The sequence below is a fragment of the Opisthocomus hoazin genome, chromosome 2 (genome assembly GCF_030867145.1).
Source record: "Opisthocomus hoazin isolate bOpiHoa1 chromosome 2, bOpiHoa1.hap1, whole genome shotgun sequence".
NCBI lineage: Eukaryota > Metazoa > Chordata > Aves > Opisthocomiformes > Opisthocomidae > Opisthocomus > Opisthocomus hoazin.
The window spans coordinates 56,825,440-56,840,267 of record NC_134415.1 but is presented as its reverse complement, the minus strand read 5'-3'; the positions used below and the strand labels follow the sequence as shown (position 1 = coordinate 56,840,267).

At 44.6% G+C, this 14,828-nt stretch overlaps 1 protein-coding gene across 7 annotated transcripts in view; it reads right to left on the bottom strand.

The window, feature by feature from the left end:
• The window catches only part of STXBP5 (syntaxin binding protein 5), a 119,530-nt gene extending 112,153 nt beyond the window's left edge, over positions 1 to 7,377 (bottom strand). For all 7 annotated transcript variants that reach the window (XM_075413748.1, XM_075413742.1, XM_075413744.1 and 4 more), the window contains exons 1-2: positions 7,129 to 7,377; positions 5,222 to 5,319 (exon numbers count right to left, since the gene is read on the bottom strand). In XM_075413748.1, the coding sequence (XP_075269863.1) occupies positions 5,222 to 5,319; positions 7,129 to 7,281 (251 nt within the window). In that variant the 5' untranslated portion in view covers positions 7,282 to 7,377. The remainder of the gene's footprint in view (positions 1 to 5,221; positions 5,320 to 7,128) is intronic.
• Between the last annotated feature and the right edge of the window lie 7,451 nt (positions 7,378 to 14,828).

Below are 14,828 nucleotides of genomic sequence, written 5' to 3'. Positions count from 1 at the left end.
TCCAGGCTTTGAGCTATTTTCATCAAAGAATAACAGTTGTGAGTTCTTCTCACAACAGCTAGAGAACAGAAGACACAGAAAGCAAGTTTTATATGCCTCAAATATATGAAAACTTCATCCATTTGCTTAATAGAAGTAATCTTTTGCTGCTGCAAAGAATGGGGGGGGGAAATTAACAGATGCTGACATTCAGCATGATTGGGATCTTCAAATATTTAATGACAATGACAAAATCTAATTTTTCTCTCCTTCTTGTGAACTAGGTTTGCAACAGAATAAAACACCCCAAAATTTCAGTTAAAGAACCTATTCTTCTTGGGAATAAAGTCGTAAGCATGATTTGGTCTGTGTGGAAGGCACAACACTTATTCTATGGATATCCCCCTTATTCTCAAGCATTTCTAGTGGAAATAGTCTTCCTTTTCAGAATTCTCTCTGTCAATACAGAGACAGAGCTCCAAGCTGCAAGTGAGTATTTTTAAGGCATGAAGCACCAATTAAGACATTGGATTCATGTTGGCAGACAATCAAAACATCTCATTTGATATACTGTCCTAGTTTTGCTATTGAGGAATTAGAGCACAGAAAACTGAAGAAACTTGTTTAAGATGGAGCAGTTAAACAGCAAGGAGCAGATCTCCTTCAAATTTTCAGCTTCAAAATTTTTTCTACCTCCTACAAAAGCAAAAAAACCCAGCTCAGCTATTAAGTCAATTAGTAATTTGTACAATTAGTAATTTGAAGTCCTGAGGAAACATCATCCTAAAGACAGACAAATCCTAAAAAAAGTTCATTTCACCTTTCTCAAATCTCCTTACAGTTTAAATCACATTTGACTTCTACAGGGACTTTTAAGCAGAACAGTGAAAACAACAGACAGCATGGAAGCAGGGCTATTACTTATGGTACTGAATGCTGCCGGGATGTCACAGTGTGAAGTCCACCCAATTACACCATTCAGGCAAGTTAAGCCTCAAATACATATACTCAACTCTAGCTCATTAGAAGGTCTTTATACCTGCTGGGAAAACAAAGCACAGACAATTATGCACAAAACTTCCTAGAAACTATAGACTGTGTGTCCTGCTGTAATGGTTTGGGTATGCACAGGAAAAGAAGCAAAGCACAGATGAACTTTTAAGTATTTGACATCTAATACATTTGGGACAGGAGATCAAAGATGCAAGCCACCCTGGTAACAACAACTAAATCCCTTTAAGCATGGAGAAAGTCAGAGATTGGCCTGCAATGACAAATGAGGCCACCAGCAGCTTATACTGACCACTGCACTTTGAAATCAGTAATGAGCACAATTGCTCCTTGGAGGAAAACACATCCACAGACATCCAGCACTGTGCAGAAGGGTGAGCCTGAGGCAGAATTGCCACAGGTAAGAGCCAGACCACCAGCCAAGACTGAAACACCTCAACTAGCTCCAACGAGCATCCTCTGATCAGCACCATGGACTCAGAGGAACAACTGGATCAGTGCGAGCAGGCGAGTGTGGTATATGCGAGATACATAAATCTAAGATTTTTATGTCACTCAGTGCTGTGATTCTGCTCTTGTGCCTACCTCGCTCAGTTTCCCCTGTGATACAGAAAACAGAATCAAACAGCTCAACTATTTTCAACAGATCCTAGTGTCAGGGAGAGGGTCACATCAGCTGGCTGTTTTATCATCAACAGTAGTAGCTCTAGAATCTGACCTCTCTCCAAGGTTTGTACTCTCTTAAGCCATATATGCATTGTAACTTTCCCCCATACACAGTAAAGGGAACAAGTTTTTGTCCACAGCTGAAAACAGAAGAACAGAGCCTTTGTTATTCATTGCTCAAAATGTTCCTTCCTATGGAGGGCACAAAATACTTCTCTAATTAAGGATAAAATCAGCAATAACGGTCTGTGTCAGAAACACCTGCTTTTAAGACTCTTAGATAAATCAGTTAGAAATATTTCTAAGTAACTCTGGAAATAGAATCAAGGTTGTTTGTTTTTTTAAAGGAATACAAGGGATACACCACTCAAGCCAGTGAATAATCCCAAACTGTAACTCTGCTGACTCAAAGTTTAAGTTTTACACTAAAAGCTGTCTCCTCCTAATATTTTTATAGACTTCTTTCCCTCTTAAAATTGCAAGATCTAGAACAAACTGCTGCTTAAATGCACAGAAAGGTCCTGCCTGTGGCACATCAAGTCACCAACTCCACAACACTATCCTCCAATTTTAACCCATCAAGCCTAGGATTGGGCACAAGAATATTGAGAGTACTACTTCTATTTCTAACCCACTCAGTGAAACATGCCACCTCTAATTTAGGTATTTCCATTTTCACAATTACTTCATGGATTCACAGAATTCCATACAGCGTTGATGTTATTCTGTCGTCATGTATCTCTAATTGATAAACATGCTAAGTCAGTGAACTCCCAGTATATTTGTATCTACAGATTTTGTCTCTTCAGAAAAAGCTTTAGTTCTATCTTTATATGTCGCTGTATCAATACTAGATACAACATTCAGTATTTGTGTATTAGAATTCTCAGTGTTCCTCCACTAGTGGTTACGGAGACCTGAAAGAAGAATGAGATGGGAATATGGTTAGGAAAATTCCTGCTCACATTAATCTGTTGTAACCGATACTGGTTTTGAAGTTAAAATACCCGACTGCAGACTGCTCATATACAGAGAACATGTTCTGTAAAGCAGTCAGCTGATAAATTGCCCAAAGTCAATCAGGACTACAATATTAATTTATTTACATATTAATCATAGAACTCATTAAATGGTTTGCGTTGGAAGGGACTTTACAGAGCATTTAGTTACAACCCCTGATTTGGAGAGGGTCCCCCTCTATCACCCCCCTGCCATGAAATCTAGAACAGATTAGCTCATTCCTTCACTTAAGAATATTTAAACTTTAATATCCTTTAAAAAAAAATTGCCTCAGAATTCCTCAGATCACTTACTAGCAATACAAAGGAAGTGAAATCTTGAGCAGATGCAAGGAAAACACTAATACCCAGCTCCCATCTGCTGGTGGGCAATGAAAGAAGCATTATCATTCCTTTACTTCGATACTCTCATAACATGAATGCAGAAGATGAGAAGGATTGACTTTTCTCTCACTTTTAAGATTTACTTCTCAATTAATACCTCTTTACTGACTCTCAGTCTTTCTAGTCCACACCTCATTTCAATTAAAAACACTTTTGCAGCTCTAAAGAGTAAGTGGCTCCCACTTTAATGAACCCTTGCACACAATTTATTATTTGTGAAAACCTTACTGGGTAAAGCATCTTCTAGGTCAACAAGCATTTTTTGTTTGTGTTTTTATCTTTGAGCAATAAACTAAAATAAGCACTTCTTGCAAGTTTCACCCAAAGAGTGCTTTTCAAACTAGGCAGAAAGCGAGCAGCTGGTTTTACATCGGGAAGGGAACATGTCTGAGTCTATCCGTTCTGCCTGCACTCCTCTATTCCAACGAGGAAGTAATCACAGGAGGTACAATTTCTGCAGCATTGTTGGGTTATAGGGCTAACACATTAGCCAAGGTTGAGGGCTTTTAACCAGTTCTTCCAAGAATCAAGATCTCTATCAAGGTACTGTGAAGCATATTCAACTTCATCAACTTAGGGGAGCACAAACATTTCATTGTCTGCATGAAGCTTTTTCCTTTCCATTAGGAAATACATTTTCTGCCAACGTTACTGCTTCCTCTCACAGTAACTGTTTCTTTCCTCACAACCTTGCAATACTTCTCTCCATTATTTAGCAAGCAATTCACACTCTGAGAATTCACAGGTGTAGTCATGGATGAGTGCCAGTAAACAGGTTTTATCAAGTCATCATTACCTAAACTGCAACATCATGTTGCCCAAAATTACAGGTGAATAAGCTCTAAACAAGTGCTTTTTGATCTCTCCTTTTCCTCCAACCCAAATCCTTACTTTTAAGTCTCTTGTTTTCTCATCTGTTCCACCAATATGAGAGTAATTAACAGCATCACCCACCCATACCTCACTCTTCATTTAAGTCAACATTGCCACCTTATTACAACCAAAATTTATGGAGTTAAGGGTAGTTTCAAATACAGCAAAAAGAGCACTGCATGGTCATTACTGTTACTCATACTTTGAAATAAGAGACTTTGGAACTTCATAATAGATAACATTATAGATATGCTACAAGCTACTTCATTTCAACCTCTTCTTTAAGACTTGGATTTGATACTGAAGTTCTAACTTTTCAACTTATAAAAGATAACCCTTTTCAGGAAATTAACCTTACAGAGTAGTGATGTTACACAAGCAAAAAAAGAGGTCCACTTGCAGACTAATATAAGCAAGAAAAAAAACCCCAAAAGCTGTGATTTACCTACAGTTTAAAGAGGATTAAGTCAATTTTTCTAGCGAGATCACTTAAACCTTCTTCAGAAAGGTCACAGTTCAGTCAATTTCATGACAGAGAATTCAGTTCATTCTCTTCTGTTGAAAAGTAAGGTTTGGGCAATGGCAGTGCAGATTAAAGAATCTACGGGGCATCTTCTTTTAAAAATAAAAGTTTAAAGACATATATTATCACATGGCTTGGATAGCACCATATAGCTATAGTATCATACGGCCACGAACATATGGGTAGTTCACTTTTTAGTGAACAAAAAGAAGAAGGGTTACTGGTGCATTATTTCACAAATTCATTCTGCTCATTGGAAACCATTAGTGAGATATAATCCTGTACTCTTTAGTGTCTCCACTTGAAACAATCTTTTGGCAATGCAGAAGGAGCAGCAGGTTAAGTACAGTATTACGAAGCTTATTTGAAGAAAAAGACCAAAAAAAAAACCCACCAAAAAAAACCCACGTTATTTTTCAGTCCCAGAGGACACGTCAGAACAATGAAACAGAACTCAGCCCAGATTTCTCTTCAGACTTGCAGTCAGCTGCTGTAAACTGTCGGCACACTAGAAATCCTCTTCAAAATGTATATATTAACTTGAGATAATGGGGACTGAGCAGCCATACCTCATATCATTAACACAACTTGAACTGACACAAAGAACAACCAGAACAGCCAGGCCACCCACCAACAGAAAATAGAGCTTTTTTACTCCCCTCCTGCATACCTGGTTCCCACCAGACTTCTGAATAGTTCCAGCAGCTGAATCAAAACATCACTTGCGTGAGGTGCACCAAATCCACTTCAGAATATAAAAGGATACAGCCTTAGTGCTCCAGTCTGAGTCCCAATGGCCAGTATTTTCTGAACAGGATCAAATGCCAAGGCTGAAGGTTGATAGGGGAAACCATGGCGTACAGTCTAACAAGTCAGAGCATCACAGTAATGGTGGGTCAAGTAGCAGAGCAAAAATAAACAGAATCAATATCGTATGTTAGGGAAGAGGATTCAGTGTTAATCACAATTAAGAATGGAATTTAAGCATTTTAACAACAGACTGAGAAAATCAGCTGTCTTACACGAACCCATTCTTAAAGATGTTTTTTTAGTCATAACTACTCATTCATCCTCAATCATGAAGTGAGTCATACTTACTGAAACTTCATTTGAATCTTACGTTTCTTCTGTACAAAGACTCTGTCAACTCAGCATCTCATTATTTCATCTACCTCATTCAGAGTAATCTTTTTTTCAGTTCTGACAATGGCACTAAACTATTAAAATACAAGATGTTCTTAGGAAGTTTGGCAACAAAGTCAGACTTGTCATTAAAACTATCACAAATTATCAATTTCAATCCAACAGGCCCCACATGACACTGCAACCTCTCTCAGCATGTCAGAAAAAAAAAAACAAACAACCCAAGCTCCACAGAACCACTCTCTCACCCTCCGCTTCTCCCAGAGAGAAAAACAACCCCGAAAATAGACGACAACAAAAAATACCCCACCAAACAATGCAAAAAACCCCTTCAACTATGGGATTCTTTCTTAAATGAAGCTATTGACGCATTTAGCTTTCTGTTTAGCCAAGGCTAATTTGGTAATTGACCAAGCAATAACTCCATTACACTTCTCAGGCTGCAATTAATCAGAATCAAGAACATAAGAGTGCTACCTGCTCTTATTTCTGTTATAAACATACACAACACAAGCCACACAAACACTAGCTTTTCCATTTCAAAGCCTTTAGTTTAAAGCAGTTATTTTAGGACCTCATAAATACATAGCAAACTTCTGATATACTCCTTTCACTTCAACAAAGTCGCAGGCATAGCCCGCAACTCTCAGTATTTCACAGTGAATAAAATCTCACTGGTAACAGCTCGGCTCTTTCCCATGTCCTTCGCGAACAACTCGCAGAAGCAACGCCTGCAGTACTAGATAAAACAAGGAGGAGAATCCACAAACAAGCTCATCCATATCAAGCTAGGCCACGGGTGCACTGTAAAGATAAAAATGGGTATTGATATTCAAATCAGTTTTTATTCCTCTTGTTACAGCTGGTGGATTAATTCGCTGCATCATTTTCTGAAGTGTGCAGACACGAACTGCAGTTACTGTATCACGCAGAAGCAAATTAAAAACCAGTAACTTTGTCTCTGGAGAACATTTGCAACAGCAGCATCGGCAACTTGGCAACCCACTGCAGCGAAGCCACCACGAACGTCTACAGCCCTTCTCAGGCGCAAAGGAAGAGGCTAACTGCACTTCCAAATAACGCAGAGCGACAGAGCCCCTGTCCTTTGGGCCCAGCAGCAGAGGCTTCTGCCCAGACGCCGCGACGATCAGACCCGCACCACAGCCAGGCATCGCTCCTTCCCCCATCCATCCCGCTCCCGCTGCCAAGCCTTCACGGCCAATATGGCACGCATGAACGAGCCTAGAAGGCGACAAACCCCGAAACTCTCCAGGAAAGATGACTACGGAAATCCAACAAGACCTGTGCAAGCTACACCCACCGCTTCCCCCCCTTCTCTCCCCCCAGTCCTTCTCCTCCTCTTCCCCCTCCTCCAAAAAAAAAAAAACCAAACACACATAACGAACGCAAACAAGTACAGCGGAGCGGCGGGCGCGCTCGGCACCGAGAGGCAAAGCCCGCAGAGCCCACCGCGGCGTCGCCCCCCCTCCCCCGGCCGCCAGCAGGCTCGGGGCCGCAGCACCCGTTCACCTTGCAGAGCTGGAAGTGCTCGGACTGGAGCGTCTCCTGGATTTCGGTCTCCCGATTCCCCGCCTGCTGCTGCTGCGCGGCGGACGACGCCGAGGCGGCGGAGGAGACCGCCGTCAGGCCGTCCAGCACCTTCCTGATGTTAAATTTCCTCATGGTCCTCGGCGGCGGCGCTCCCCAGCTCCCCCGGCCTGGCCGCCGCCGCCCGCCCCGCAGGCGGCAGACGAGCCCCCGCCGGGGAGGGCGGTGCAGGGGCGGCCCGGGGCGCCGCGCTCTCCGCCGCGGGGCAGCGGCTCCTCCTCGTCCGCAGGGGGGGCGGCGAGGCGTCAGCCCGGCAGCGCGGCGGCGCTCCTCATCGGGGCCCGCGGGCTCGGAGGCGGAGACTGGAGCCAAGCAAACACGAGCCGGTCAGCCCACCGGCGCCGCCGCCGGCCCCGGACTCGCCGCCCGCGGACGCTCCGCGCCCCGCACCCTGCCCGCCGGGGCGCGCGGCTCGCCTCGGGCCCGGCCGCCCCTCCCGCCGCCGGGGGCGTGCGGGCTGCCTCGCCTCTCCTCTCCGCGCTCCCCTCGCGCAGCCCGCCTCACATCGTGGCGACCGCGGCCGCCGCTGTCACCCGTCTCTGCGTGCGTGCGTGTGTGCCGGTCCCCTCCCGCCGCCGCAGTCTCTCCCCTCTTCGCAGGCGCCCGCCCCGCGGCTCGGCTCGGGCACCCTCCGCCTCCTCAGAGCTGCGTGTGCCGCCACCCAGTCACCAGCTGGGCTTCTCCCGGCCGCTGCCAGCGGCTGCCGCCGCCCGCCCCCACAACCATCATCCTCCTCCTCCTCCTCCTGCCACCGCCGCGGAGGGCGCCTCCCCCGCCTCACGGTCGCCCCCCCTTGCCTGACAACGCGGAAGCGCAGCGCCCCGGGGAGGAGCGCCGACACCGCCGCGGCGCCCTACCTCGCAGCGGCGGGGCGGCCGCGCATGCGCGCTAAGAGCGGCGGCACCCGGATGTGGCGGGGCTCGCTGCGCCGCGCCGCGCTGCGCGGGGGCCGGGGCGGTGCGGGGGGTGCGCGTGGGGCGAGCGGGGCGAGCGGCGTTGGCCTCCGTCAGCCGGGGGCGGGAGCAGGTAACGGGCGGCGGCCGGGGGCCGCGGGTACACGCGGTGAATCCCCCGGCGGCTGCCAGGGGCGAGGGCTGCGCCCCGTCCCGCCGCGGCGGCCTCGACGTCGCTGCCTCACGGTGCGGCGGGGAGCGGGCAGCGGCGGCGGGGCAGGGGGCGAGGCGGGAGGAGCGTTTCCACCGGCGGCAGCGCTCCCCGGAGGGCTGTGGCCTCCCCCCCCCCCGCATCGCCCTCGCCCCCGCCGCCGTGCTGGCGAGCGCCGTGCGGCCCCGGCCGGGCAGCGGTCGCTGTTCGCAGGCCGAAAGCGGCTGGACCGGGGGCTGCTGCGGGGCCGGGCAGCACCGCCCGCCGCGGTCACCGCCGGGCCGAGCCGAGCCGCCGGGGCTGCCAAGGTGCCTCCGCTCATCCCTGCGGCAGCACGGCCGGTTGGTGGCCGGGTGGCACGGGTTAAACGTTTCTCTCCGCTCACTGCTCTTGTGTGGTAACTCTGCATTCTGCTTCCGTCTTCCTTTCAGCGCTAGATTGCGTCTTTGGGTGATGTGGTCAGTGGCCGGGTGGCAGATGCTACTCTTCTCCCAGCACCTCCTCCCTGACGGCTGGAGGTAATTGTTCTTTGTGACTCTCTCCTGACCTTTCCTTCCAAGTAAAGTGAGCTGGAAGATCAGTCGTCACTTTTGGAGGGGAAACTTGCCGCGCCGTGATTCCAGACGTTGGCTCGCATCTCCTAGCCACAGCAGGAGGGCCTGGGCGGTAACAGGCTCTGCACACAGTGGAATGGCCCTTTTACATGGTGTTTGCTCTTGGAAGCTTGACAGCCAGGCGTGCTGTGTTTGCACGGTAAATGTGATAGCGCACAGAGGGAGAAGCGTAATCAGGAGGCAGCAAAATAGTTACGAAGCAGCCATCATCGTCACCTCAAAAATTGCACAAACTTTCTTAGACCTGTAACCCCATGTCAGTTTACAGCCATATTGCCAGCATGATGTGTAAACATTGGAAAGAAACCAAGACAGTGTCCATATTTTTACAAAGTGACTGAGTTGTGAACTGCGAGAGCTGCCTCTCTGTGCTGCCAGGGCTGTTGGATACTTCCTCATGTCGTCTTGGTAAAATGTGAAAGAATGGTCCCACAGGTGGCAAAAGTCCTAGAAATCAAAGAAGTACACTTAGATAAGGATCAGTAAATATCTGATATAAAAATTAACTTGAGAGAAATGTGCATTTTCAGTATACCTTTAATTGTCCGTTACATATTTTAGCTAACAGTTTAGAATTTACAGAAATAATATCTAATTTTTCCATCTATTCACACATGCTTACTGTAATACACTAAACTGGGAAGAAAACTTGTAGAACTTGGCCGTGTTTGACTAAATGGTAAACAGAGACTGCTACAAGTAAAGACTTGTGCCCAGATATAACTTTAAGAATGTAAGTTATAATCCACTTGGGTCCTGTTGTCTGGGTATGTTAGGCCAGGCCCTGCAAACACACCTGGTTATAACTTTCATAGCACAGCTAGCCTTATTATTTATAGTAGTATTAATCACAGCACAAAAACCTGTCGAAACTGGATGAAGAACTAAAGGACTTTAAAAGCACTCTTTTTGCATAATACAGACACTTTGCTTAAACTTCTATGCATTTGGTCCTTTAATCCATTCTTTAACTGGACTATGCATTTTTTGAGGGGAGATTGGATTTCATTTTCTGTTTATATTGGCAGGTAACACAAGGAGAACCTCATTCATTATTGTAACATTGTAGCAATACTTGCAAACATTTAGGCAAATAGTGTAATACACACAAGGTTGAGACAACAGCAGTTCTCTACCCTCACTTTCTAGTTGGTGCCATTCAACGAGTCAAGGCTTTCTGGGACTTGAATTCTTCCTGTAAAAAATTAGCAGCAACCTGCTCTCTCACTGGGACGTCGGTGGGAACAGTAGCAGGCCTTTTAATTTTATAGTTCAGTGAGCATCCCCGTTATCTCTCAGGATTTAGCTGCTGTGTTTCAGAGCTTCTCTGGGGCCTCTAGCTCTTACCCAATAACCACATCCTGTTTACAGGCAAGACCGATTCTGCTGAACCTCCGTAATTCATGTTGCCTGCTCAGACCTTTTGATCTCTGATGTCTGAAATCTCTTGCCAGTGTTTTATACCCCAGTCCAAAGCCCAAGTGTTTTGCACAGCTGGGGAAGAAGCAATTGGACCCAGCTAGTTTGCAACATCTTTGTACTCAGCTATGACAGAGTCCAGCTGTGACAGAGCCACTGTAAAATGTTGCCGAGTCACTTAGCCCCCAGCAATGTATCTTCATTGGCCACTCAGATCCCTGCTACTAAACGAATCCACTCGGCTTTGGTCTTCTTTGCCCGCCTTTTCTTTTTACTGCTCTTGGAAAAGGAGGGAGGAGATCACCTGCTGATTTTTTTTCATCAGTATTCTACAGATACCACGTAAGCAACCCCTTTTCTTAGTAAGTGTTTGAGACAATGGGGCATGTAATGTTGGCCCACATGCCAGTGTGATCCCGCAGACCATGAGTTGCTGCTGGTCAGACTTGCTGGGTCTTTTGCCTCAAGATAATCGCAGTAACTTCATCTATAACTGCAGAGTGCGGGCATCACTGTGCTTATGAGCCTTTTTTTCTTCTATTTTTGTGTGGTAGTGTACCACCGGTGTTAGCATGAAGAAGAAAGAGAATGATGGTAGTCCCACACAAGCCAGAATGAGTAAAAGCCCACCCAGTTCTAATGTGTGCTAAGATTTGATAGAATAATCCCAGAGCAGTGGGTAGCTATTGAAGCGACAAGTCCACTCGTGGTGTTTGTCATTAGTTTGTACGTAAGCCACAGAAGTGTTTTCGGTTGTATCCAGAGAAGGCAGTGTACTCCAGGTGATCTGCACACCGTAATAATTATTGAACTACTCATCATGGACGAGAAAAGGACCAGCAGAAGTGACCTCAAGATCTCTGCTTGGCCTCTAACTGCACTAAAGCTTTTGACAGTCAGTCAATCCAGGCTTTGGAAGACTAGCTAAGGTGCTTAGCTTTCCTGAGAACTTCTTAATGGTGCTTAGTCACTCACACTGCAGAGTCAGGATCGACTGAGCCCTAGCCAAACATTTCCTTGCCATAAATAGAAAGAAGCTGGGAAACATTTCTGAACTAATCCTATTCAGGTTGTTCTACTCAAATGTATTGGATGGGGCAGTGTAACCACAGCTCCAAGTGAGTTTTGGAATCTTTCCTGGCTGCTGGGAAACTGCTCAAGCTTTCTAGACTCAGAGCTGTTGCCAGACAAACATCTGTGCTTTTCCCCAATAATCTGCATTGGTGACAAATTCTAAGGAGGACTTCCAGCTACAGGTGAACTTTCCGATATTTCTGCAGCTTAATTTAAATAAGCCATAAACAAGAAGGAAATGAAAAGCATGTGTCAGTTAGCTGGTCAGCTCCTGGAAAAAAGCTGTGCTAGCACTTGCCATAATCGCAATTGGAGATAAACTGTCTACTGTGTGTAAATTCACCCATTTCAGAAACATCCTGATTGACCATGCCTGTACTGATATGATGAGTTCCTGCATCTGGAAGCCTGCATGGTCTTTGGCAGGCTCACAGATCAAGGGCATCTTTAATAAAAGACCTATGGTACAGCATGAGTAACACCCTATGTATGGATGCCATTAGGCTATATGGAGGTGCGTGGCAGAGAGAGGACACATCTTACTGCTGCAGAGACCGCACCAAGTTCCTGCACACTCAGCTCGGGTCAGCAAGCAAAATGACAAGTGCATACGTTGGTTGTTGAAGTATGAATTGGAAGGGCTCTGCAGTATCGATCTACCCAACTGGTGCAGATAATAACACACAAGTGCCCATGTTGCTGTTTTGTGTCGAGCTAGAGCGTGGCAAAAAAGAGGCATGGTTGTCTTAGGAAGAACTTAAGGAATTGTTACCAGCTGACCACTGCGGCTCTCTGCTGACCACTGCCAGTGGTATGTGACAGGAGGTGAATAGCTGCAATGCACTAGCAAGGGAGGGTACCTGAGGCGAAAGGAATGAATGACAGCAGCACCATGCAATGGGAACGTGAGACTTGTGAAGGAGGTTGTGCACCATCCTCCTTAGTATCTCGCATGCCTATCTGGACTTTTGTCCCGCCACAGTCATCTTGGACCAGACAAAGGCAGTGTCAGCTATTAAACTATACACAAACATTTACTGCACCTAGTGAAAATATGTTTATGGCTTATTACCTATTTACCTATTTACATATTATTCTCATCTTCACTGGTGATACAAAATTCCCGTCAAAAAATGTTGCACTTAAGCATCCATTTGTCTTTTTTTCATGAGACAGAGGCTCTTTAAGTAAAAAATAAATAACACCAAAGAAATATCCAAGGAGGCTTTTAACACCACGTTTTTTGTTTACAAAATTCCTTTAATTATTTTCAGCTGTGTCTTCAGTACCTAAGGTTAGGTCATCCTACCAGCATAGTCTGACTGATTTGGCTCCAGCCAATCCTTTCCTTTTATCACTGTCTGAAAGAGTAATTTATTTTTCTGCTTATCCAAATCTTCTCTGGCCAGTGCAGGTATTTAATTAATTTCGTTCTTATATTGTACTAAAAATGTATAGTTCTTTTCTGTTCATGCAATTTGTTGATTTCTTCTGCTTTCTATATCACATTTTACTGGAGCCTGGGCCAGCTCTCTGTTAGGAATAGAGATATTTCAACCCTAGCATTCACTCTGCTCTCCTATTTCACGCTTTTAATCACAACAGCTTCCTCAGTTGTCCTGTGCGCTTTAAATTAATCTCTTATGCAATCAAAACAGGCAGTTTTGGTGGCAGAGTATTTCTTCTTTTTTGTTCATGATTTTCTAGGGTGTAGTGCATAAACAGTCCTAGGATCGGGGTTCACAATTCAGGATGCCTCCATTCCAAGCAGGTACTCTGTAAGCTGCAGAGGTCGTCACCTTCTGTCACCTACTTTCTTTTTGGAAAAAAAAAAATAAGTAGAGGGTAGATTCTTCTTCCATGACATTACCCTCTGGATTGTGCCTACTCATTAGGTGCAAAGTGGGGTGTCTGAATTAAAATTCTTACTTGCTTGTCATGAATAAGCACCACCAGGGCTAGGCAGCCACAGAATGGGCAGTTTTGAAGTGCACTGTTGTACTTAGGCTCCTAAAATCCACATCTGTTGTACTTTGGATCTGATCCTTTGTCAATTTCTTCCATTCCTAACTAATTATATTTTTATGGATACTTTCTTGTGTATGAATTAAGGTTTATCTCTCACTTGAACAGAAGTGTTTTGGGGTTTTCAGTCTCTGTATAAGAAAATCATTACACAGATACTGCTAGTAGATTTTAATGATTTGCAGGAGGAGCACGTAATATGTGCATTCAACATTTAAGTTGACTTAATATGTTGTAGTTGTTCTTTAGTGGCCAAAGCAAAATTACAAATAATGATAGTAAGGAATTTCTAATTTTAACCCGATCTATGCCATCACTTCAACATCTAGTTAACTTTATGCTTCCTTCAATGCAATCCGTGCAGCTTCTTAACAGTATGTATAAGCTTAAGCTACATCAGAAGACATGATTTACTCAACTGATAGTATGACATACTTGTCCTCAGTACAAAACTTTCATCATTGCTTGCCTTATATCATACTGATTCTGCAATTTGATCTATTCTGATGGATACGTGCAACATATTAATGCAGAATCATATAAGCACAGAATAACTGAGGTGAGAAGAGAGCTCTGATGGCCATCTGGTCCAACAGTCCACTCAGTCATAAACTGGACCCAACTTCAAAGTCAGATCATGGTGCTCAAGGTCATGTCTAATTTTTGCATATCTTCAGTGGTGGAGGTCCTGTAACCTCTGCATTTTGCATTATTACAAAATAAAATTACAATTTCACATCCCATGTGCTTTATTTCTGTTTTCTTGGTTTTACATTAATAGTAGGCCTAAGCCAGGATTAAAACCTCAGACATACAGTGCTAGTACAATCAGAACAGGTTTTAAACAAGGTAAGGCTTTTTCCATCTAGAAAAATATGGGCTGATACTTTACTGAATAATGAATATTTTTTCATATGTATTTATCATACACATTTTGCGGTAGTTACTCAAGTATAACACAAGTGCTTCTTATTACAGTGCCACTTTAAGACCTGCATAAAAGAGTGAAGTAAATATGAAACACAATCTGTCTCCATTAAAAGGCGGTGAAATATTAGAAGTGAAATCAACACAAGCTTTATAAAATAGCCAAATTAAGATGAAGTATGAGTGTCTGCCAAGTGAAGAAGGATTTTCTTGGACTAAATGAATTACAGCTAAAATATGATGGACAAAACTAATTTGTCCATTCTTAAAACAGAATTATAGTGCTGCAATTTTGAAAATGTCTTTCAAATATGGTAAGTTGTTTATGTACAGTATTTTGTATGAAGTGTAGGGTTTCAGACAGGATCTTTCATCAATGAGTCATTTTAAGTGCCCACTACAAGAAAAAAAAAAACTCACATATTTTATTACTGTCATTGTGATTACAATGCATTAGTT